This window comes from Erythranthe guttata, chromosome 3 (assembly GCF_056151865.1).
Source record: "Erythranthe guttata isolate IM_541 chromosome 3, IM_541, whole genome shotgun sequence".
NCBI classification, from domain to species: Eukaryota; Viridiplantae; Streptophyta; class Magnoliopsida; order Lamiales; family Phrymaceae; genus Erythranthe; species Erythranthe guttata.
The window spans coordinates 14,668,016-14,689,689 of NC_142535.1; the positions used below are offsets into that span (position 1 = coordinate 14,668,016).

The 21,674-nt window shown below is 34.2% G+C and overlaps 4 protein-coding genes and 2 non-coding genes across 7 annotated transcripts; 1 reads left to right on the plus strand and 5 right to left on the minus strand.

The window, feature by feature from the left end:
* Positions 1–2,632: 2,632 nt before the first annotated feature.
* On the minus strand, positions 2,633–6,194 carry GA3 (GA requiring 3). The gene is made up of 8 exons (XM_012990009.2): positions 5,790–6,194; positions 4,893–5,053; positions 4,610–4,771; positions 4,390–4,530; positions 4,038–4,292; positions 3,782–3,943; positions 3,235–3,429; positions 2,633–3,133 (listed from the first exon to the last, which is right to left on the minus strand). Exons 1-8 carry the CDS (start codon positions 5,932–5,934, stop codon positions 2,813–2,815), a joined length of 1,542 nt encoding a protein of 513 aa, XP_012845463.2. The 5' UTR covers positions 5,935–6,194; the 3' UTR covers positions 2,633–2,812.
* A 1,918-nt stretch (positions 6,195–8,112) lies between these two features.
* On the plus strand, positions 8,113–12,621 carry LOC105965473 (B3 domain-containing protein Os01g0723500). Of its 2 annotated transcripts, XM_088815596.1 has the most exons (8): positions 8,113–8,442; positions 8,474–8,555; positions 9,108–9,636; positions 9,724–9,872; positions 10,240–10,651; positions 10,735–10,904; positions 11,750–12,093; positions 12,205–12,621. In XM_088815596.1, the coding sequence occupies exons 2-7, from the start codon at positions 8,490–8,492 to the stop codon at positions 12,044–12,046; spliced, it is 1,623 nt and encodes a 540-aa protein (XP_088671722.1). In that variant the 5' UTR covers positions 8,113–8,442; positions 8,474–8,489; the 3' UTR covers positions 12,047–12,093; positions 12,205–12,621. The 2 variants fall into 2 exon arrangements, with proteins under 2 accessions (XP_088671722.1, XP_012845475.1); XM_012990021.2 differs by having other exon boundaries at positions 8,113–8,555.
* A 936-nt stretch (positions 12,622–13,557) lies between these two features.
* LOC148771886 (signal recognition particle RNA) lies at positions 13,558–13,861 on the minus strand. Its single transcript, XR_016030596.1, has one exon.
* Positions 13,862–14,853: 992 nt separating this feature from the next.
* Positions 14,854–15,158, minus strand: LOC148771887 (signal recognition particle RNA). Its single transcript, XR_016030595.1, has one exon.
* A 1,041-nt stretch (positions 15,159–16,199) lies between these two features.
* On the minus strand, positions 16,200–18,640 carry LOC105966504 (uncharacterized). The gene is made up of 7 exons (XM_012991065.2): positions 18,422–18,640; positions 17,925–17,994; positions 17,789–17,848; positions 17,530–17,644; positions 16,882–16,997; positions 16,615–16,739; positions 16,200–16,486 (listed from the first exon to the last, which is right to left on the minus strand). Exons 1-7 carry the CDS (start codon positions 18,496–18,498, stop codon positions 16,363–16,365), a joined length of 687 nt encoding a protein of 228 aa, XP_012846519.1. The 5' UTR covers positions 18,499–18,640; the 3' UTR covers positions 16,200–16,362.
* A 993-nt stretch (positions 18,641–19,633) lies between these two features.
* LOC105965482 (strychnine-10-hydroxylase) lies at positions 19,634–21,652 on the minus strand. Its single transcript, XM_012990032.2, has 2 exons — positions 20,666–21,652; positions 19,634–20,395 (listed from the first exon to the last, which is right to left on the minus strand). Exons 1-2 carry the CDS (start codon positions 21,623–21,625, stop codon positions 19,769–19,771), a joined length of 1,587 nt encoding a protein of 528 aa, XP_012845486.2. The 5' UTR covers positions 21,626–21,652; the 3' UTR covers positions 19,634–19,768.
* Positions 21,653–21,674: the final 22 nt, after the last annotated feature.

Sequence of the window (21,674 nt, forward strand, 5' to 3'; positions counted from 1 at the left end):
TTTTTTTTTATTTAAGTACTGGTATATATATTTATGTATATTGTATTAAACTTTGTCTAGTCTCCTACATATATGGTGCAAGGTATATATATGTTTTATTTAAGTTACGTTACGTCATGTTAATATTAAGAGGTTACGTTATGGAGTGGTATAAGCAATTTTGAGATAAATATTCTAGTGTAAATTATTACTATATTATTAGAAGAGTAAATTCAGTTTTTTTTGGGTAAATTCCACTTTCCCCCTATGCTTTGTCTCGGTATTACTTTACCCTCTAAATTGCATCGATTTATCTCCTTGTACTTGAAAAATTGTCTCAATGTAACACTCATTATTAGTTGTCAGACATTTGACCTTAACACTGTTTCATCTAAGCTCTGAAATTACTAAACACCACATCTCCCAGTTTAAATAATTATTACAAATAAAATAATAAAAAAATCAAGACAATGAGAAAACATAGTCCACGACGTCAGTCACAATTTATTTTTTATTTTTTTTATTTTTTTAAATAATTATTTAAACTGGAAGAGTGTTTTTTTTTTGTAATTTTGTTAAGGTCGAATGGCTGAAAACTAACAACGATGGTCACATTGAGATAATTTTTCAAGTACATAGAGGACAAATTGATGCAATTGAGAGTAGAATGTGGTAAAGTGATATCGAGTCAAAGTATAATGGAGAAAAATGGAATTTACCCTTTTTTGTAGGTGTTTTTTGTTTTTGCTTCAGTTGACTATTGTTTGTATTCTTTTGTGGAATCTTGGGTTTCATCGACGGCGTTACAGTTATTTTTGTTAATTTTAGTAGTTAATAATGGAAGGCTACCTCAATAATCAGTAATGTGGATTAAAATTCAACAATCGAAACAAAAATTTGAAATATATACTAAATAAATGGGAGGCATTTTCTAACATCATCTCTAGGGGTGACATTGGTAGGAATACCAAAGTTTTTTACCGTTACAGTGTACCAAGCGTAATTTATGGTAATGGTAAGTTTCATACTATTACCTTACAGAAAAATGCAGTACACCGATATTTGGTATACCATTACTTTTGGTACGATACCATAGTACATGGTACTCTAATGAACAAATTAAGTTTGAAAAAAATATATTGTCAATTTTTTGCACCAATGAATTTCGGTAATTAATATTTTTCTTTGAGAGAACTAAATATCTTTTTGAAAGAGTGGGTGATGATTCAATTCAATCATGGTATTGATGAATTAATTTATGTTTGTATTTTCTTTTCGTCTATTGGTATACAAATATAGAACAGAACGAGTTGGAGATTCGAGTTAGTTCACGTGGACCAGCGCACATATACTTACACTGCCGGCCGACGGCCACTTTTCTGTGTCTTACAGTGTCTCTTCCCTTTTCGTGTTGTGCCCTTCTTATCAATTTAAATAATATTTTATTCGTGTGAAATAATTTAATCTTGAAAAAACAATTATTTGTTACCTTAATATTAAAATTTCAACTATGCATTTGTCAAAAAAAAAAAAAAAAAAAAAAAAAAAAAATCAACTATGCATTAATTACAATTTTTTTTTTAAATTTGCTCTTAGTGGAAAAACAAATGACGATAAATAATATTTTAGCGATTTTCTATATTTCTCGTATATTTACTAATTTTCTTAGTACACACGAAACAATTCAAAACAAGAAAGAAAATGACACCACCTCCATCTCTTCATTATAATTTTATTTAAGGGTAAATTTCACTTTTCCTCCTTATACTTTCACTCGATATCACTTTAACCCCTTCTACTTTCGATTACATCAATATGCCTCCATGTACTTGAAAAATTGTCTCAATGTGGCCCTCGCCGTTAGTTTTCAGACATTTGACATTTACATCGTTTGATCTAGCTCTGAAAATTACAAAAAAACCACCCCTCCCAGTTTAAATAATTATTAAAAAAAATCAAAAAAATAAAAAATAAATTGTGGATGGCTTCGTGGACTATGTTTTCTCGTTCTCGTGATTTTTTTGTTATTTTATTTTTTGTTTTTTTATTCTTTTTTTTTTTAATAATTATTTGAATTGGGAGAAGTGGCGTTTTTGTAATTTTAGAGCATATAGATCAAACGGTGTTAATATCAAATGTCTGACAACTAACAGCGAGGGCCACATTGAGACAATTTTTCAAGTACAATGGGGCAAATCGATGCAATCCAGAGTAGAAGGAGGTAAAGTAATACCGAACCAAAGTACAAGAGGAGAAAGTGGAATTAACCTTTATTTAATGAACATATATTCACTTAATTTATTTTGAAGTTTTTTAATGTGATATGAATTTGAACTAAAGCACATGTTAATTAACGATGTATTTTTGTTTTTCCTAAAGAAATTATAGATAAATTTTGAGCAACTCCTCAACGTGACGAATCAGACGAGGAGCGACGGTTTTCCCAAGTTCGAGTTGCGAACTCAACCGAGTTTATCTTCACTAAATGTCCAATTAGTCGGAAAAGAAAAGGAAAAAAAAATTCGTCTACTCCCAAAATTAACGAGACGAACCTCGAATTTTTGTATTATCAAGGCGAAAAAAAACACACACCATGCAAATTATATTGTAGATAAATGTGATATACCATAACTAATGAAGTCCAAAAACAATATGGAAATAAAACTTTCAATACATATTCATACTATATAATCCTCATAAATTTTATCATACTACTCGGAAAAAAAAAGATGGCTCAGAAAAAAGTGCATATTAGACCGAGATATTTCTCGATCTTCACTAACAAATCAAGAACCGACGAAATGTTTTATTGCCGTAACTAATATCCTTAACTTCACTCAGTTCGGTTTCTAGGCTTTATGTTGGTTAGCAAAGGGTGAAGCTTATGAGTAGTTAGCCCCAAAGTATCGACGTTTGCTTCTTCACCGTCTTTCAATCTCCACTCGAACTCCTGCACCAACCGACCAATCGCAACGCACGAAATCAACATTGCTTGTAGAGCACCCGCACACACTCTCTTTCCACCGCCAAACGCCATTGTCTTGTGCAACTCCATCGTCTCGTCTTTTCTACCAAGAAACCTCTCGGGCTTCCATTCTTCCGGATTATCCCACATGTTCTTGTCCATATTGCACCCGTATATATTTATCGCTATCTGCAAAAAAAAAAAAAATTGAAGCGGGAGGTTGCTAATATTAATAACACGAGGACTTTTTCAGCAATTCTGTATAACACATGGGTACTAAATGCAATAACCTCGGTGCCTTGTGGGATATTATAACCTCCTAATTGTGCATCTTCGTGCACGTATCGGAGGGGTACTATTGGAACCGGGCTGTGTTTTCTTAGCGTCTCGTGAAAAACGGCAGCCAAGTACGGAAGCTTGCACAGTTTCTCCTCTGTGAGTTTTTCGAATCCGCATGCATTTTGAATTTCCAGCAACAAACGGTTCTGTTTCGACGAAACGGAATAAACATTAATAAACAATGGCAAAAATAAATGAATATTAGAACATTAATTAAGATATATTTGATATATACACTTCAATCTTTATAAATTAATACAGTCGGGATTGGCAAAATTCTATTAATTTAGCGAAATATTAAATTATCAAACTAATAATTTAGTAGCATTTTATCAAGTCTGGACCAGAAGAAACTATTATTTAAGCGATGTTATTAATTTATCGAGTATTAACTAATAATTTAGTAGCATTTTATCAAGTTTGGACCAGAAGAAACTATTATTTAAGCGATGTTATTAATTTATCGAGTATTAATTTATTGAGGTTCTACTGTATAACCTGTTTTTCTTGATCTTTGGAAAGTTCGTAAACGGCCCATTCCGAGGTGACTAGTACGGTATCCGACGCTTCGATAATGGCTTCCCACATAAGCATAAGTAGTTGTTGTTCCGACAATGTTTTTGCTTCGGACAACAAATAGTCGAAATAGCAATTGAGTTCCTGTCACAAAAAATATTGATTATAAATATCATAGTTACAAAAATTAAATTTAGATGTGTATTTAGGAGAATTCTTGAAAAAATCGAAAAAGTACCACGCCAGAGGCGACACGTTTTTTCTGCTGCTCGATAATAGCTTTCATCACAGCTTGCCTACGGAAATGCATTTGCTCGATTCTTTTTTCGAAGGTTTTGTTAGGTATCCATTTTAGATATGGGAAAAAATCTCTCCAATCGACTTCAATAGCACCTTCCATCGGGTCAAGTACTAAAATCTTGAATATTTCTTGCCTCGACAAAGTAGTGCCGAACTCCTCCACGTAAACGGACCCCAAGTCCTCTCCGATAGCCTTTCGTCAATAAAAGAAAATCAGTTTTTTTTTTTAATTTATTTATTAAATATAGTAGTTTACGAAATTGATTAAATTAGAATCTTGAAATACTCACTTGTTTGAGAGATAATCCGAAAAGTTCGGACTGGAATATTTTCCGGAAGTTGACAGCTTCGGAAGGAAACGTTTTCGCGTGGGCGTGAAATTGTTCGCAGATGTTATTCATCATGGTATCCCTATGAACGCGGTGGCGTTTCTGCGATTAGCAAACGGGATTAGCACTAATCTCATGTAATTAAAAAGAAATTAAGAAACGTTTTAGCATAGAACAAAACCTGAGCATTAGTTCCAAGAGTACTCGTAAGTAAATTTCTTTTCGCCGTCTTGTAAAACTCGTTGTAATCACTCATAGCAACCATACTCTTATCGGAAGTGAGTATCTTCAAAGCGTTCGACAGCTTCCGTGTCGACATAGACGAGTATTTCGTCACCATTGCCTAAAAAGTTCAATAACTACCGGATTATTTCACTAGAACCGATCTGAGAAAAAGACAATCGAATATCCGTTTTTTTTTTTTTTTTTTTTCCGAAAAATTACAGAATAATATATATAAATACCTCTTTGGCAACATCATTAGTATTGAGGACAACCATATTACTGGAGCCAGTTTTAATGGAATAAATTGGACCATATTCTTCAGCCCATTTGGTGAAGGTTTTGTGGGGTTTCTTCTCTTTCAATTGCAGCAAGTTTCCAATCACTGGTAAACCTGGTACTTCTGCACTCAACAAAATCCAAATTTCTTTTTTTAGTTTCTTAATTATTCATTTAATTTAATTAATTAATTAATGGCATAATAAATAAGGGTAAATTACTGTCACCTTACTGAGGCAAGGTAAAATTACGAAAAACTCCCTCATGTTCGGGTAATTACAACCAACCCTTTCAACTATGAAAATCTTCTTATACGTCCACCCTTGCGGTGTCAAATTTAGTGAAATCTTCTAAATTATGTAGAATATTATCCAGTTTGTACCCATTTTACTTTACCCAATTCGAGTTTCACATTTTGAAACAAGATGATCGTAAAATGTATCTTTTGGATTGAAATATCAAATTATGTTGCATCAAAAACTGTATTTTTATACAAAACGAGTACAAACTAGAGAACATTATGCAGGATCCAGAAGATTCTATTGAATTTACATCATAAGTGTACGCGTAAGAAAATTTATAATTAAGAGGGATGGTTGTAATTACCCAAACATAAGTCGTTTTTTCGTAATTTTACATCGTATCTCATGAAGGTGGCCGTAATTTACCGTAACAAATAATTATAATAAATTACTTCACCAAATAAATGGCCACAGTTCATAGAATAAAACATGAGAAACTCAATGAGGTTTTGATACACAAAATTGGATCTTTATTCAGATGAGAGAGAGAGAGAGAGAGAGAGAGAGAGAGAGAGAGAGAGAGAGAGAGAGAGAGAGAGAGAGAGAGAGAGAGATTACCTGGAGGAGGAGGAAAGGGGGAAGATTTCTTCTTTTGATCCTTAACATATTGCCTGATGAAGAACAGAGAAATACCACCAAGAGCAACAGGGCCTCCAATGGCGGCACCCATAGGCAAAGCTTGAAGATTCAGAAGTGTATCCATTTTTTTTTTCAGTTTAACTCTAATTTGGGTGTTTGTTGAGTGTGCTTTATATATATATAGAATTTTGATACCCTTTGATACGGTTCTAATATATGCTGAAGGGAAACACGCCAAAAATGAATGTGAGAAAAGAGTCCCTATCGCTAAATCGCTGAACGAAGATAATAAAAAGAAAAGAAAAGAAAAGAACAGTAGCAGTTGGATTGGAGTGAGGAAGATGACAAATGTGACGTCGTTTTACTCAAATTAGGCTGTGTGATGGAATATAAATATTATATTGTTGTAAGAAAATAGTTATTCTTGGATGGGGTTCATTATGTTTTTTCAGATTTTATTACATAGGAATATCTCAAGGTATTTAATGTCATTAATTCAGTAATCCCATTGACATATTTCTTTCTTTTTTTCCTTTTGTTTCTTTTTTCCTTTTGTGTGTGGGAAGAGGCGGTGAAGAAAATGTTATTAATTTATCGAGATTCTAATGTATATATAGGCGCATTAACAGAAACAGGAAAACAACATGTCTCAATATATGGCTACGAAAACTTGGAGGAATGTGTAAATATAAACAATACAGTGGTATATTTATAAATATGCTCAATAAACATATATACATTTTTATTTATAAATAAATTTTTTTTTTTTCTCATACGATATATTCAAAATATATTTTTACTATCAGCTATCAATTTGCAACTGATCATTAAATCGTGTAAATAATTAGGGAAGTAACAAAAATATTTAGAAATTTACTATTCAAACGTATGTCTAGCTTTTTAGAATTGCAAAATTACTCATAAGGTGGTCTGTATGTGTCCTCGAGTGTTGGACACGAAATGTGTCTGAAATACAGAAACGTTAAGAATTTGAAGTTTCCGTGTTACACATATTATCAGTGATTTGCTTTTAAATGGCAGCTACTATTTAGTTATACGCGGAAAATTAGATGCTACATTTGGTTATTTACACTAGGTAGATTCAAACCAGTAGATCTACACATAATCATACACACACCTCCATGTATATGTATGCTTAGTGAATAGTTATTTAATCAAATTTACGGTTCAATTCAATCCGATATAAATAATTGAGTGTAACATCTAACTTCCCGTATACATCTATTAAGCATTTAATTAAAAAAATATAGAAAAAAAACATTTCAGATAATGTGTAATTTTATTTTATCTTTTTATTTTAAGATTTCAAAGTATGATCTGCTTAAAATGAGTAACTGGACTGGCCCAAATTTAACGTCATTTTTTGATGTGGGCTTTGGGAGAAGAAGTGGGCTGGGACACTCTTCTTTGTTTTTATTGTTTTAATAAACTATTTTATTTTCTTAAATTTTAGTATTATTTAGACGTTTAAAATTGCGTTGTTAAACTTATAAATAAGGGTAAATAGCTTTTAGCCCCTAGCTTCGATGTTTGTGCACATAACTCTTTTATACTTTTAATTTTATTATATAACTTTTATTTAGTTTGAACTTTGTGCACACAACTTTCTTGTACTTTTAATTTAAGCACATAACCCTCTTATGATATTCCATTAGATAAATAATCATACTCATTAGGAAGATGGAGTTTTTGAAAGTACAAGGAGGTTGTGTGTTTATATTAAACTACAACGGGATCATGTGCAAAATTGAAAGTACAAGAGGGTCATGTGCATAAAGTTCAAACCACAGATGGGGTTAATGCTATTTACCTTACAAATAAAGTAAATTACGGCCACCCCTGAGGTAAGACCAAATTACGAAAAAACTCTTCATATTTGAGAAATTACAACCAACTCCTTCAACTATGAATCTTCTTACACGTCCACCATTATAGTGTCAAATTCAACGTAATTTTCTAGGTTATGTGGACTATTCTGTAGTTTGTACTCATTTTAATCATAATTTTTCCGTACAAACTTCGATTGAAATAATTCGAGTCGTACTGGAAAGTCCATAAAAAAATTATATATTTTGAAATTCATCTATGTATATATGCTAAATAAAATCAATAATGTATATCTTATGAAAACAAAAAACCTCATAGGTAAAGGAAAAAGAACAAAAACAAAATATACAAAAAAATAAAGAAAAAGGAAAAAAAGAAAAATCCTAATCTTTTGTGTTTGCATAATTACACAAAAGAAGTAATAATGGAAGATCCTATCGAACTGAAGTCCGTTCTTATGACACGCGCCGGGTATGCCGTGGTGCAACCCACGCAAACGAATTTCATAGATTTACAATTTTTGTGCCAGAAAAAAAAAAAAAAAAAAAAAGGGACCCCTTCGCTTCAAACCCTTCCTCCTCAAATCACTCAGTCATGGATTTCTCTGCTTTCTCCGCTCCTTCCTAATCGATCATGAACTCAATTCGATAATCTCAATTTGAGAAGAGATAAGAGAGACGGAGAGAGATTTTAGAGAGAGAGAGAGAGACGGAGATAGATTTTAAAGAGAGAGAGAGAGAGACGGAGAGAGATTTTTAGAGAGAGAGAGACGGAGAGAGATTTTAGAGAGAGACGGAGAGAGATTTTAGAGAGAGAGAGAGAGAGAGAGAGATGTGGCATATGAGGAGACCACACTTCCTTTTGGGGTTCGACTCGTCTCTGTCTTCTGAAAGACTGGTAAATCTCTCCTCCAATTCGTTAAATGCATTTGATTAATATGGATGTGTGTACTTAGCTATTCTGCATCTCTAATTATTCAGTCGATTTTCAGCTCTGAAATATGCTAATGGAAGATGTTCCTTTGATTAATGAATAAAAAATTGTTTAGATTCAATGTAGTTCAAGTTTCTTCAATTGCTTCTGAATGAAATTTACGAGTGATTCAGTCGATTATCAGTTCTAAAATATGCTAATGGAAATGTTCCTTTGATGTAATGAAAAAAAGTTGTTTAGATTCAATGCAGTTCAAGTTTTTTCAATGGCTTCTGAATGAAATTTACGAGTGTTTGAAATCTGTATTCGTTTTTTTGTTTTCGTGTTTAGGAAACTAATGAATCATGTCAAGTGTTTTTTTTTTGTTGCTATAAATGTCGATGCTCGAAGGTGAAGGTGTTTATGAGTAGTTTATAGCGGAGATACACGGTGCTTTAAACTACATACTCCAATCGTTCCGTATGTGAATATCAATGAGTAGCACTGATATATATAGTTCCTTTTTTTCCCCTTCAGAATATTCCGTACAACTTTGTTAAGCATTTGGAAGGAAAAACACCTGGCACCGCACTTTTAGTGGGCCCCAGTGGGAACGATTGGTACGTTAACTTGATTCACACGGACAACGGTTTATTCCTAAATGACGGATGGGCAGATTTTGTTAGAGACCACTTTCTCGAGCACGGTGATGCTATGGTTTTTAGATACGATGGGGAGTTGCATTTTACGGTGCAAATATTCGACCAGAGTATGTGCGAGAAGGAAGCTGCATTTACCGTCGAAAGCAGCCAAGATTTAAGTAAATACGATGTTAATGTTGTGAGAAAACGAGGTAGGGAAAGATCGGCTCTGCTTGATAGCATTATCGAGGGTGTTCCCAAAAGAATGAGGACGCAATCCGGAAGCTTCCGGAATGTTCATGAGAACAATTTGACCGTGGTTGACCAAAACCATAATTGGATGCAGCAGGTTGATTGTGGTAGTAACTTGAAGAGTAATGTTACTGTTGCTGTACCTCTTACGATAGTTCCTCATGAAAACACAGGTAATGATATTGCTTTCTTGAATTACCGTATTTTTATTTTTTTTGGCTTTTGGATACTATCTTTTTTAATTGCGGTTTTTGATGCAGATCCGTCAATCGGGAATCAAACCACGAAGCTAGATATGCTATTATTGTCTGCATCAGAGGCAGAAAGAATGGCCGGATCGTTTACATCTTCTTACCCCAACTTTACAAAAGTCATGAAAAAATTCAACATAAGCGGTTCTTACACTCTGGTGAGTAGTTCATTTCTAATTTTATCGTCGAAGTATATTATTTGTATAGAGTAATAGTATGCCCGTTGTGAATAAAAGAGTAGGTAATGAAATGAAAATACTGGGTGACAACTGTGTCCCGCAATTGCATCTTTTAGTCAAGGTGGTTAAAAGCCCGATTAAAATCCTAAAATTCTAGGATTTTTATGATACTTGTTAAAACCTAGTAGAATCCTAATCCAAGCGAAAATCATAAATTTTGAGCATTGTTTTGTTTTTTCTCTGTATGAAATGTAAGAAACCAGACAAATTGAGCATTGTTGTTCCTACTCTAACGCGAACTCTATCTTTTTACTATCTCATTTCAAATTTTTTTTTTCGTATGCAGAATCTACCGTATCAATTTGCAACAGAACACCTCCCCAAGTGCAAATTGAAGATTGTGCTTCGTAATTTAAAAGGAGAAACCTGGACTGTGAATTCCATCCCCACTACAAAAGTCCAAACGTCGCATACTTTCTGTGGAGGCTGGTTGGCTTTTGTTCGCGATAATAATATAGATATTGGAGATATCTGCATATTTGAGCTCGTGCGCAAAGTTGAATTCAATGTGAGGATTCTTAGAGTAGGAAAGGAAGGAACAGACGGTCATAACCGCGGAACAGCTAATGGAGGGAGAGACAATAGTTGTACCACATCGAAAAAATTGTCGAGGCGTAAATCGAAAAAGAAAAGTGATAATACCAGTGTTAAGGCACCTCCTCTCTGCACTCAATCGACCAATTGCATTGTGGAATCAGGTAATTTAAATCTTCCGGATTTTTTATGTATTAGTAACCGTCATTGATACTTGATTTTTTTTTCGTGCATAATATTTGAACAGAGATTCATAAAAGATTTGGATCACTCGACAAACAAGGCTCTCACGCTAAAGGTTGTATGTCGATGAAGTCGGTGCCGGAAGAGAAAATGGCTGCTCAGTATTTTGTTTCAAGTTTTCCTCATTTTGTAAGAGTTATGAAGAAGTTCAACATCAGTGGTTCATTCACACTGGTGAGTCCGTTCGATGTGCTTTCTTTTGTTTTATTCTTCTTTTCTGTATTTTGTTGAAGCATATCTTTATCCCCCATCCACTAGCTAGCGTTGTTATGAAGAATGCCTCTTTTACCCTTGATCAAATTACAGTTGACCAGTCAAATTCTATTAATTTAGCGAAATATTAAACTATAGAATTACAAAATTTAGTAAGTTTTTACCGAGTCGGGAACCGGAAGAAATTATTATTTAAGTGAGGTTATTTATTTGTCGAGTATTAATTTATCAAGGTTCTACATTATTGGATAATTGTACCAATCTCTCAGGAAATTAGGTCCAATTACACGTAAACCTCCTTGTGCTTGAAAATGTTACTTAAACCTTCCTTACGGTTTGGTTTTAGCCAAAATACAATCTAATCCAGTAGATAATGTTTTTATTTTAACGAAAATATTCTTTTTCTAAAGAAAAGCATAAAAAAGTTGCTAACAGTGACAGCTAATGTTTTGCTGTTCGATATCTAATACATCAAAATGACTCGCCATTGCATTTTTCTTTATCTACTTCCATTGCTATTGAGATCCAATTAGCGGTCCTTTTCTTTGTAAATGTGAGAATTTTTTTTTTGTAAATTCCTGAACTTGAGGGTGTCTAGGTATAATTAGATATAACTAAAAGTAGGGTGATGTAATTTACCGTAGAAAATATATTATGTCGAGGGTAAAAATGTAAATTATTGAGTTTGGGTTGGAGTTTTAACCTAAATCAAAACCTCAAGGGATTCTAGATGTAATGTGACCTTTTAAAAAAAAAATTAACTTGTAACCGCTCACTGATGAAAAAAATTGAATTTTACGATCCAGAAAATTCCCTATCAGTTCTCGGTAGAACACCTGCCGGCCAGCAGAACAGAGATTCTTCTCCGTAATTTAAACGGAAAGTGCTGGACCGTAAACTCTATCCCCACTACAAAGGTGCAGGCTTTGCACACTTTCTGTGGTGGATGGATGGCTTTTGTTCGTGACAACGACATTCAGATGGGAGATATTTGCATCTTTGAGCTCGTCGGTAAATGCGAAATGCGCGTTCACATTTGTGGAATCGGGAAAAAAGGGTTGAACTATCAAAATGGTACAACAAGGAATCTTCCCATGCCATGAAATTCAAAGAGAGAGAAAGTCGATTCATAACCTAACTACTACCTACGGTGAGCACTGTTTTTTTTTTTTTTTACTAATCTCTTAATCAATTGATTTATTATACCTTCGAAATCAAATTATATTTTTGACTTTATTTAGCGTTGTGAAAATGTGTGCAGGTGAACTTTCCAGCTAGTGAAAATGTGTTGTGAAATAATCGATAAAGACGACCTCTTTATGGTTTTTAGATGTTAGTGTTGAACTGTAAACATTTGTCGGATGTCGTTTTTTTTTTTTTTTGCTGTATGCATCAAATCTTCGCACTCTTCTGCCCAAAGATGACGAGACTGATTGCACTGTGTATAGTGTATTAGTTAGCTATTAGAGCGTTTTCTTATTCTTTTTTAGTTTCCTGTAATTCTGTTTATATGGGCTTTTGTAACTTCGTCATTTGTTTTTTCGGCTCTGCGGACTTCTTTGCAGCTGTTATTTTTTCATGTAAAATATTTAGACTGAGTATTACGACTTGCTTTCGCTCGTTGTGTAATCAAAGCTTTGTTTAGATTCTCTTAGAAAATGTATTTGAGCTTTCGATCCATCTGCTGGTAATTGATTCGACGTTATGGATTATATTCCGTTTCGTGATTTTATTTTTTCGGATTTGTATGCTTCCAATTCAGGACTATATATAATGAATGTGGAATTGAACTCGTATCATAATATGGAATTTATATCACGTTTTTTCATTATCGTCTTAGGCTTCGTTTGATTTTGCTAAAAAAATAGTCATAATTAATTATATAAAATGATTCTCATTTCGTATTTGGTTTTAGTTCAATAATGTTTTGGTTTGGCCTCCAATTGTAGGGAAAATGAGTTATTATATTGGTTGAGTGAAAAATGTGTACTGGAAATCACATATAAAAATAAAATTGTAGATTCTTAATTTATCTGCATTTAATTGCACATTACATACATTGTATGATTCAACTAGATATGCATACAAAATAAAGGGTTAAATACAGTTCACACCACTAAAGTATACTCTATGTAATACTTACACCCCTCAAGCACAATATAATTTGTATTTTAAATTCTAATACCTTAATTTTTTTCTCTTTTATTGAAAGGAATAACTAAAAATAATAATTAAATTATACAACTAAAAATATATGTGGAAAAATGCAATATTTTAAAATTTATAAATATTATAATTCAATAGCACATATTTAATAAATAACATCTAATTGTTATTGGACCAATTAATCAATATATTCATATCGATAATTTTAAATATTAAGTATTTAAAATTATTTAAGTTCATTAATTTCTTAAAATATATTTTCATTCATTATTATACAATATATAACTTTGTAATTTTTGTCCAATAATCTAATTTTAGTTAATTTTGAATTTTATGTAATCCAGTAATTATTAGATTTTTATTTTTATTATGTTATAAAATTTAAAATAATTGACATTGGGGTAAAATTGTATTAAACAAAAACAAATAAGTTAAAAATAGGACAAAAAAAGGTGAAAGTCCAATTAAACCAGCCCAATCGACTTTATCGGGCCCAAATTGCACCGAACCGTAATCCTTCCACTGCAGAGAGCGGGAGGTAATCGCTGCTCTGTGAGGCCAGCCTGACGCGGTGCCCTCCACTCTAAAGGCCGCGAATCTCAACCCTTCGATTGAAACTCACGACCCAACTCACCACTTGGAATGGGCGGTCCAGATTACGCAATCAAGGGTCCAGCCAACCGGCCCGGTTCAACGTCCAATCACCCTTATTGCCTCCACTCGGATTACAAGCCCACGCGACTAGGCTCGGCGATAGTTATACGCGGGAAAATAATTAATATATTGGTCAGAAGATGTTTTCATTTACGATGTGGGAGGAAATCACCTTTTTCATTTCAAATTCCAATGGAATTAATTTCAAATTTCCAATATTTTTTTTCTGAAAAATAAAATCTATATATCATCAAGATTATTATGTATTTTACAATATAAAATAAATATTGAATGTTCAGATTCCGCTACAATTTTGGAACAAGCTTTTTTCATTCCAGTTTTCGAAATTTTGATTTTCTTTTATTATTTCGAAACGAAAATTGCAATTAATTTTTCATTTTTCATAAATAATATCCTTTGTTTTTTGGAAACTTAGGAGTGATCCTGCAATAAATCTTTTAGTGCATTATTTTGACCCACCATGCATAAAATTCTGGCTCCGCCATCGGTCGTAGAGGAAAAGTATAGGATTGATCGTGCAAGAACATTGCAACAACTTAGCAAATCCGTTCTTGAGAATTCGGGGTCCTAGACGAGGTTTAAAGAACAACTGAAAACTTTGGCCCCGATTTGGTAAACCATTTTTTTATTAATGGGTGTTCGAAATTGAATGTACTAAAAAAATATAAATAGTATTTTCTAAAAATGATGACATAAAAGATTATGGGGGTTCGGGGACAATGCTCCTATACTTATGCTCTACGACCGTTGGCCGTGATTGACATATACCATTATTTATGGATCAAATTAAATTTTAATTCTTATTTTTGTTGTACTTACTCATCTTGACGTAGAAGGCACACGAGTTTCAAGTGGCCCCACGTATTGTGTAAAAAACATTGGATAGATGATTCGAACTTGTATCATTTGATTCAACACTCTCTTACTCACCGACTAAGACTACCCTCACGAACCAAACAACCGAATCATAATTTAAAAATGTGTCACAAAAAAAAAAAAAAAAAAAAAAAAAAAAAAAAAAAAAACAACTCACCTCATAATTTAAAAATGTGTTAAAAAAACAAAAAAAAAAGGTGAAAGTTCAATTTGGACAAGCCCAAGTGACTTTTATCGGACTCGAATTGCACCGAACCGCAATCCTTCCACTGCCGAGAGTGGGAGGTTATCGCTGCTCTGTGAAGCCAGCCTGACGCGGTGCCCTCCACTCTAAAGGCAACGAAACCCGACCCTTCGATCGAGCCTCGAGACCCAACTCCCAGCTTGGAATGGACGGTCCAGATTAAGCAATTAAAGGTCCAGCCACTTAGGCTAATCAAATGTCCAATCACCTTAATACCTCCACTTGGATTATAAGCCCACGTTACTAGGCTCGGTGTCTTAATCATGCAATTAGTGGATTAATAAACTCATCCCAAGATGTATCTTCTAACGATGTGGGATAATTTGCTAAATCTACTAGCTCTTATCAAACCATATTTTAGAAATGCACAACCAATGTTTTGTCAAGAAAGAAGTGCATTATTCCTTCTTTTTGAAATTATTTTACTGTTTTACACTTATTTTTTGTACAAGTCATATTTCAGAAATTGAAAGTTGAGAGAATTTCGAATTTTATAGGAATGTTTTGAAATAGTGAACAAAATCTCAATGTGATCAGTAAATGTCCCGCTGCAATTAGCATTTCAAATTTATGAATCAATATAGTCGCTTAAACAATCGATGTAGCACGGAAACTTCAATTTTTTAACGTTTCCACTTCTCGGACATGTTTCGTGTCCCAGAGGACACCTGCCGGACACTTCATGGGTCATTTTATAATTTCTAAAAAGTTTGAGACATGTGTGGATATCAAAATTTTTAAATATATTTGTTGTTTCCTTAATTATTTGCATGATTTAATGATCAATTACAAATTGATAATAAAATATATTTTAAATATGTTTGTATGACAAAAAAAAGTTATATATGAATAAAAACTTATATATGTTTATATATATCATATTTATAAATATACTTCTATATTTTCAATATTTACATATTTCCCCCAAACTCTCCGTATCTCCGTTTCTAGGGCATGCCGTTTTCATAGCTTTTATACATATGTATTTTTTCCTACCATGGAATTCTAAATACTTATTTAACACTTCATTTTTATATAACAAATTTGATTTACTTCCTATCATATTCAAGGTTGCAAATGAGGGATACTTTGAAAAGGAACAATAGAATTCCGATTTCTTTGCAAAATATCGCTTATGTGTGGGCAATTGCAGTCGAAGTTTACGGAAGAAGACGAAAGAAAGTACAAATATCGCTTATGTGTGGGCAATTGCAGTCGAAGTTTACGGAAGAAGACGAAAAAAAGTACAAATATCGCTTATGTGTGGGCAAACAGAGGCTATTTTACTAAGATTACTAGAAGCTATTTTACCATTGACTGAAATCAACAGTGTAATACAGTTAATTTTACTGTCCAAAAAAAATGTAAATACAAAGATAATACTTCTGATAAAAAGCTATTCATAGAAATTTGCTTCTTCCGTAAAAAAAAACATATGTTTAATTTCTGGGTCTTGTCTCAGTTAGACGGTCTTTGACAAGCAGAAAATAGCTGCCAGCTGACGAAAGCCATCGCCAACGAAGTGAAAAGCTCGAATCCTACTACTTTTGGGAATTGCCATTCCAATCCCCGTCTCATATAGCTGCAAGAATCTCCAAACAACACACAAACGGCATAAATAAGTGCGTGCATTATATTAACAGATAAATCGTCGTAATACATTGATAAACGATAATGTAAGATGGAAGTGTAGGCAGAGAGAAATCACACCTTGTGATAGATGGCATTGTTGCCAAAATCCCTGCACAAGCGTATATAATCGGAATCAAGGTTTTGGGCTTGTTTTTCCTAAGCCACATCAAAGAGCTCAACGAAGCAAGTGATATACTCAACACCTGAAACGGTTGACGAGACATAATTATACATACACCTTCCGAAAATAAGTAAACAATAGAGTAGAATTCAAGAGTTTTTAACTGGATTAAAAAAACGAACAAAACTAGTAATATAACCAATACGATAGAAGAAATTCCGTACCAAATTGGCATTTGCTTCGAGACCCTGCAAGATGTAGTCCCATGTGAATTCTAAACCTCTAGCACCTACCCAAAGGGGTGCCAGCCTATGCAGGACAGCATCGGCAAAAGCCCAACCTGCCAAAATTGAGAATCGGAACTTAAATATTCCGAAAGGAAGCAAATGCATATATAGATAGCCATTGGAAGTAGGTTAAAATAAAACGAGCATTATATAAGTGTCATTCTGATTTTATCCCCTCATTTTAATTTTTTTCAAGCTGCTGTCAAGTGCCTAATAAAAAACGAACATTGAGAATCATCAATAGATATTAGCTTGCATATTGAAGCGATAAATGGTCTTATTTATAGATTGATTGACACGTTAAAAATACTTGGTGGACTCTGTAATCGTTACGTCGCGGGTTAATATTTTTATACCATAATTACGATATGGAAACATCAGATAGTAACTAAAGAAAGAAAATAGCACAAGCAAGAGAAAATAATTATTCCAATTATGAACCACTCTTTTCTCCAGCATTAGTAATAACTAAAATGTAACATTATTTGTCCATGTTAAAACGTAAGTTGTCGCACTAAATCAACAAAATCTCGAGCAGTGAACTCAGAAGAAAAGATACAAAAAGAATAGAGGAATTACACTCACCGAGCCCAACCGCTTGGAATTTGTGATTTTGAGAGATATTCCTGTGAGTCAATTGTGTCAAGGCGAAATAAATCCCGGCAACATCTACGAACCCAATCAACGCTTTCAACAATTCCTGATATAAAAAGAGAATGGAACAACAGCAATTCAAAATTATTCATGATCCAATAAAATATATCTGATGAATAAATAAATATGCCAAAATTAGAAAAACAATCATAAGTCCAACAAGTCAAAATGCGTAAACTAGAGAGATTACCTGATATGGATCGAAAGTGTCGCTTTCAGATACCTTAAGAAACGTTGCAAGACAAACAAGCTGCGGAAACAAAATGCGTCTGGGTATTATGATTTCATAGCAATGAAGAAAACAAACCATTCAATCAACCACCAACCTTCACCAACGCCGTTACGAGATAAACGACACCTGTTCTAATCGAAGTGCCGATTGTATCATATTCAGATCTGTTGGAATAAAACTAGTCAACACTCAATAGTCAATACAGATGCAATTTCACATTTTCAATTCATATTTACTATCTACCAAACCAACAAAAAAAAAAAAAGAACTATTTTTTATTTAATTGAAAACTGAAATACACAAATTGCTGCAATTGAAAGCGCAACCTAAAAAACAACGAATTTACCTAGATTGATGAGAAATTAGGTAATCCAACATTCATCTCAGATAAATTCAATGGGTTTAATTTTCCGCAAATACATACATACGTCTATCATTGCCCAAAATTGACAGAAAAAAAATGAAAAGTTTGAAATTCAGCTTCAACAGCAGTAACAATGGCGGCCTTGTCATTCACTAGGAGATCTGATGAAATTATTAAATATCACGTTGTAGAGATTTGGGGGGGGAAAATTATAGTAAAAAACTTACAACGGCGTAGCTGAGTAGTAGACGGCGTGAGGGCCAAAAGTCAGAATCGCGCAGTTGAAAAAGTGAAATAATGTCATATTTACTCAATGTGTTTCTGTGTGAAAGAGAGAGAAGTGTGTGTGTGAGAGAGAGGGAGAGAGAGAGAAAGAAGAGAGAATTTTGGCAATGGAGAAGTTGCAGAGCTCAGAGGTGAGAGTCGACGGTAACTGGATTTAGGCTGTAAATATTGATTGGGCTTTAATTATTATTAAATAAATAATTAATCTTTTTTTCTTTTTTAGGAATATAGCTTTTGTTATTGAGCAAATTACGGCCACCATGAGACTAAAAAAAAAAAAAATTTCTTTCATTTAGGTAATTACAGTTACCCCCTCCTTTTAAATATTTTTATATAAAATTTATGTAATTCGGTTTTTTACCAAACCAAATCATATATTCTGTTCGGTAAACGGTATGAAACGTTGGCGTACCGAAATTTCGGTTCGATTTTACGGATTTAACATCCCTAAATTTACATCTGTATGGATTTTTTCGTAAGATAGTATATAGTTGAGGGGGTAGCTGTAATTATCCAAACAAAAGGGGTTTTTTATAATTTGACCATAAAGGTAGGTGGCCGTAATTTGCGCTTTATTATTTATTGAACAAAGAGATGAGTCGCGACCGGATGATGTTCGAATAGTCAAACTTTATTGAATCATTGAGTAGTTTGATGTGTATAAACAAAGATCCGACATCTGGTGAAATACACTATGTGGCTTTGCACTATAGATCTACATAAATAATTAACCACTAAGAACATATATACATGTCTATTTTATGCTATACTGGGTGAAATACACCAGAGAGGTCTTTACCATTCATATAAACACAAATATATACACCCGCATTGGTGTGTGTAGATCAACGGTAAAAAATCACCCAGTATAATCTACACCAGATCTATCATAGAAATAACCACATACACATTAGTGTGCGCATTATTATATGTAAATCAATGATCTGTAGCTATATTATATATTTCACCAGGTATAAGTTCTACAAAATCAGTAATTCAACGCTCCATGCATCGAAGCATTTTCTTCGTTGTCATTGTTGTTGTCAAAACAATTTTTTCCACCTTTTGTCTATTGATGTTTACAAGTTATAACAATTCTTTGAATTGAATTATAACATGTCACGATCCATGATAAATACATGCTCCAACTTTACTTATTTAGATATATAATATTTATTTTATATTTAAAATATTAAAAAAGAAAAGTCAATCAACACAATATTGAATATTATACAACAAACAGAAAGATACTTAAGCAAATTGAAAACCATTGCTCCTAATAAAGTAGATCAAGCATATAGGTGGGGAGACAATCTTGGTGTAAGAACAACTTCAAGTGGAGTGACTTTCATACTAGTAGCACCAAAACTCCCAGTCATATCAACACCTTCACCAAACGGCACCGTTTCAATATCGAAACCATGCAATAAACTAGCAAGCGCGTACTCCGACATTTGTAGAGCGAACGCAATTCCAGGGCATACCCTTCTCCCTCCGCCAAACGGGAGCAGCTCAAAGTGGTTGCCTCGAACATCGACCTCTTTATGGCTCGTAAGAAACCTCTCGGGCTTGAACTCAAGCGGTTCGGGCCAAACACGCGGGTCCCGGTGGAGCTTCCATATATTCACGATGAGTCGTGTGCCAGCTGTCACGTGGTACCCGGCCACCGTGCAGTCCTCGACCGACTCGCGTGGGGCCGGGAGTGCCGTGGGTGGGCAGAGTCGGAGTGTTTCTTTGATTATGGATTTGATGTATACTAGGTTTTCGGTGTCGGATACCCTCACTTGCCTTTCTCGTCCGACGTGGAGGTCTAGTTCTTGGCGGGCCCTTGTGATGACGTGGCGATTGTTGAGGAGCAACGATAGAGCCCATGTGAGGGTGGCGGTCGTCGTATCGGTTGATCCTAAAACCATTGTCTGCAAACGAGGATGTAATATAGACATACATAATGTGATTAAAGAATATTTATTATCTTTCTCATGTTTCAAACAACATCATCTACAATTATTAAAAAATACACCCCCAATGCTATCAATTATATCTAATTGTTCAGAAAAATCTCATTTTCAACAGGTCTCAGTAATTGCATCTCATCCATTAATTTAGTACTTTTATCCAAGAAATATCATTAAGAAAAAAAAAAAAAAAGCCAATGAAAAAGTTGCAAACAAAACCATATATATTACCTGGCAAATCGCTTTATTTATCGTATCAGCATCATAGGCAGGAAATTCGAGCGCAAGCCGATCAGAAGCAACCATCATCTCAGACATAAACCCTTTATTCTCTTCAAAATCATCATCACAACTATTGCCCTTGTTTTTCTTACATCGGTCTAGCCACACTTGTAACATACAATCCATCTCGTTCGCAGTTTTCTTAAACGCCCTGTAATAATCCGTCCCACCAAAGAAACCATCAAACCGCTTGAGAAACGGAAGCACGTCAGGTACCGTAACAACCCCCATCATCCGAAAAAACTCGTTGATCGCCCCCCGCCACCTGTCACTACTCCCCACCCCCAATCCATCCATCTTATTCTTCTCCACATCGCCCGCTACTATCCTCACAATCAAACCGAGCGTCATTTCCCCAAAGAATTTCTTCATATCCAACGGCACCTTTTCTCCATAAAGGTACAACGACCTCATCATGGCAGTAACCTCCGTTTCGTACAAATTTCCGAGCTTTGCGACTTTTCTGTTCGAAAGAAGAGTATGCATGGAAATCTTGCGAAGCTCCCGCCAGTAGGGCCCGTAGTCGCTGAATCCAAACATGGCGAAATTGTAGCACATGTGCTGAATTGCAGCGGTTTGCGGGCGGTTGCAGAAGATTAGGTCGTTTGTGGTGAAGCATTCTTTTGCTATTTCCCAGCTGCTCACTATCAGGGCTCGGTGTACGCCTAACCGGATAGTGAAAATCGGGCCGTATTTGTCTGCGAGATTTGATAGTACGATGTGAGGGAGCTCGGGCCCTGAAAGCAAGGACAGGTGTCCGATTATAGGCCAACCACCTTCAGCTTCTGGGGGTAGTTTTTTCTTGATTCTTCTTCCTCGTATGGTTATTACAAGGAAACATAAACTAACGGTTAAAATTATCGATATAGTAACCAACGCAGGAAGCGAAATAGTCGGTCCCATTTCCATGGCTTGATATATAAACTAGTGCTTATTATAGAATGAACTAGTGATTGCC

Bases quoted from the DNA above. Each gene is read 5' to 3' on its own strand.
- GA3 (XM_012990009.2), bottom strand. From the start codon at position 5,934: ATGGATACACTTCTGAATCTTCAAGCTTTGCCTATGGGTGCCGCCATT. The intron at 5,054-5,789 runs GTAATCTCTCTC...TGTTGAGTGCAG, and splicing joins CCCCTTTCCTCCTCCTCCAG to AAGTACCAGGTTTACCAGTG. The intron at 3,134-3,234 runs GTTATTGCATTT...TTTTTTTTGCAG, and splicing joins ATATCCCACAAGGCACCGAG to ATAGCGATAAATATATACGG.
- LOC105965473 (XM_012990021.2), top strand. From the start codon at position 8,490: ATGTGGCATATGAGGAGACCACACTTCCTTTTGGGGTTCGACTCGTCT. The intron at 8,556-9,107 runs GTAAATCTCTCC...TTTCCCCTTCAG, and splicing joins CTCTGTCTTCTGAAAGACTG to AATATTCCGTACAACTTTGT. The intron at 9,873-10,239 runs GTGAGTAGTTCA...TTTCGTATGCAG, and splicing joins TAAGCGGTTCTTACACTCTG to AATCTACCGTATCAATTTGC.
- LOC105965482 (XM_012990032.2), bottom strand. From the start codon at position 21,625: ATGGAAATGGGACCGACTATTTCGCTTCCTGCGTTGGTTACTATATCG. The intron at 20,396-20,665 runs GTAATATATATG...CCTCGTTTGCAG, and splicing joins TAAATAAAGCGATTTGCCAG to ACAATGGTTTTAGGATCAAC.
- LOC105966504 (XM_012991065.2), bottom strand. From the start codon at position 18,498: ATGACATTATTTCACTTTTTCAACTGCGCGATTCTGACTTTTGGCCCT. The intron at 17,849-17,924 runs GTTGGTGGTTGA...TTGTTTCCGCAG, and splicing joins TCGTAACGGCGTTGGTGAAG to CTTGTTTGTCTTGCAACGTT. The intron at 17,645-17,788 runs GTAATCTCTCTA...TTTTTATATCAG, and splicing joins ACACTTTCGATCCATATCAG to GAATTGTTGAAAGCGTTGAT.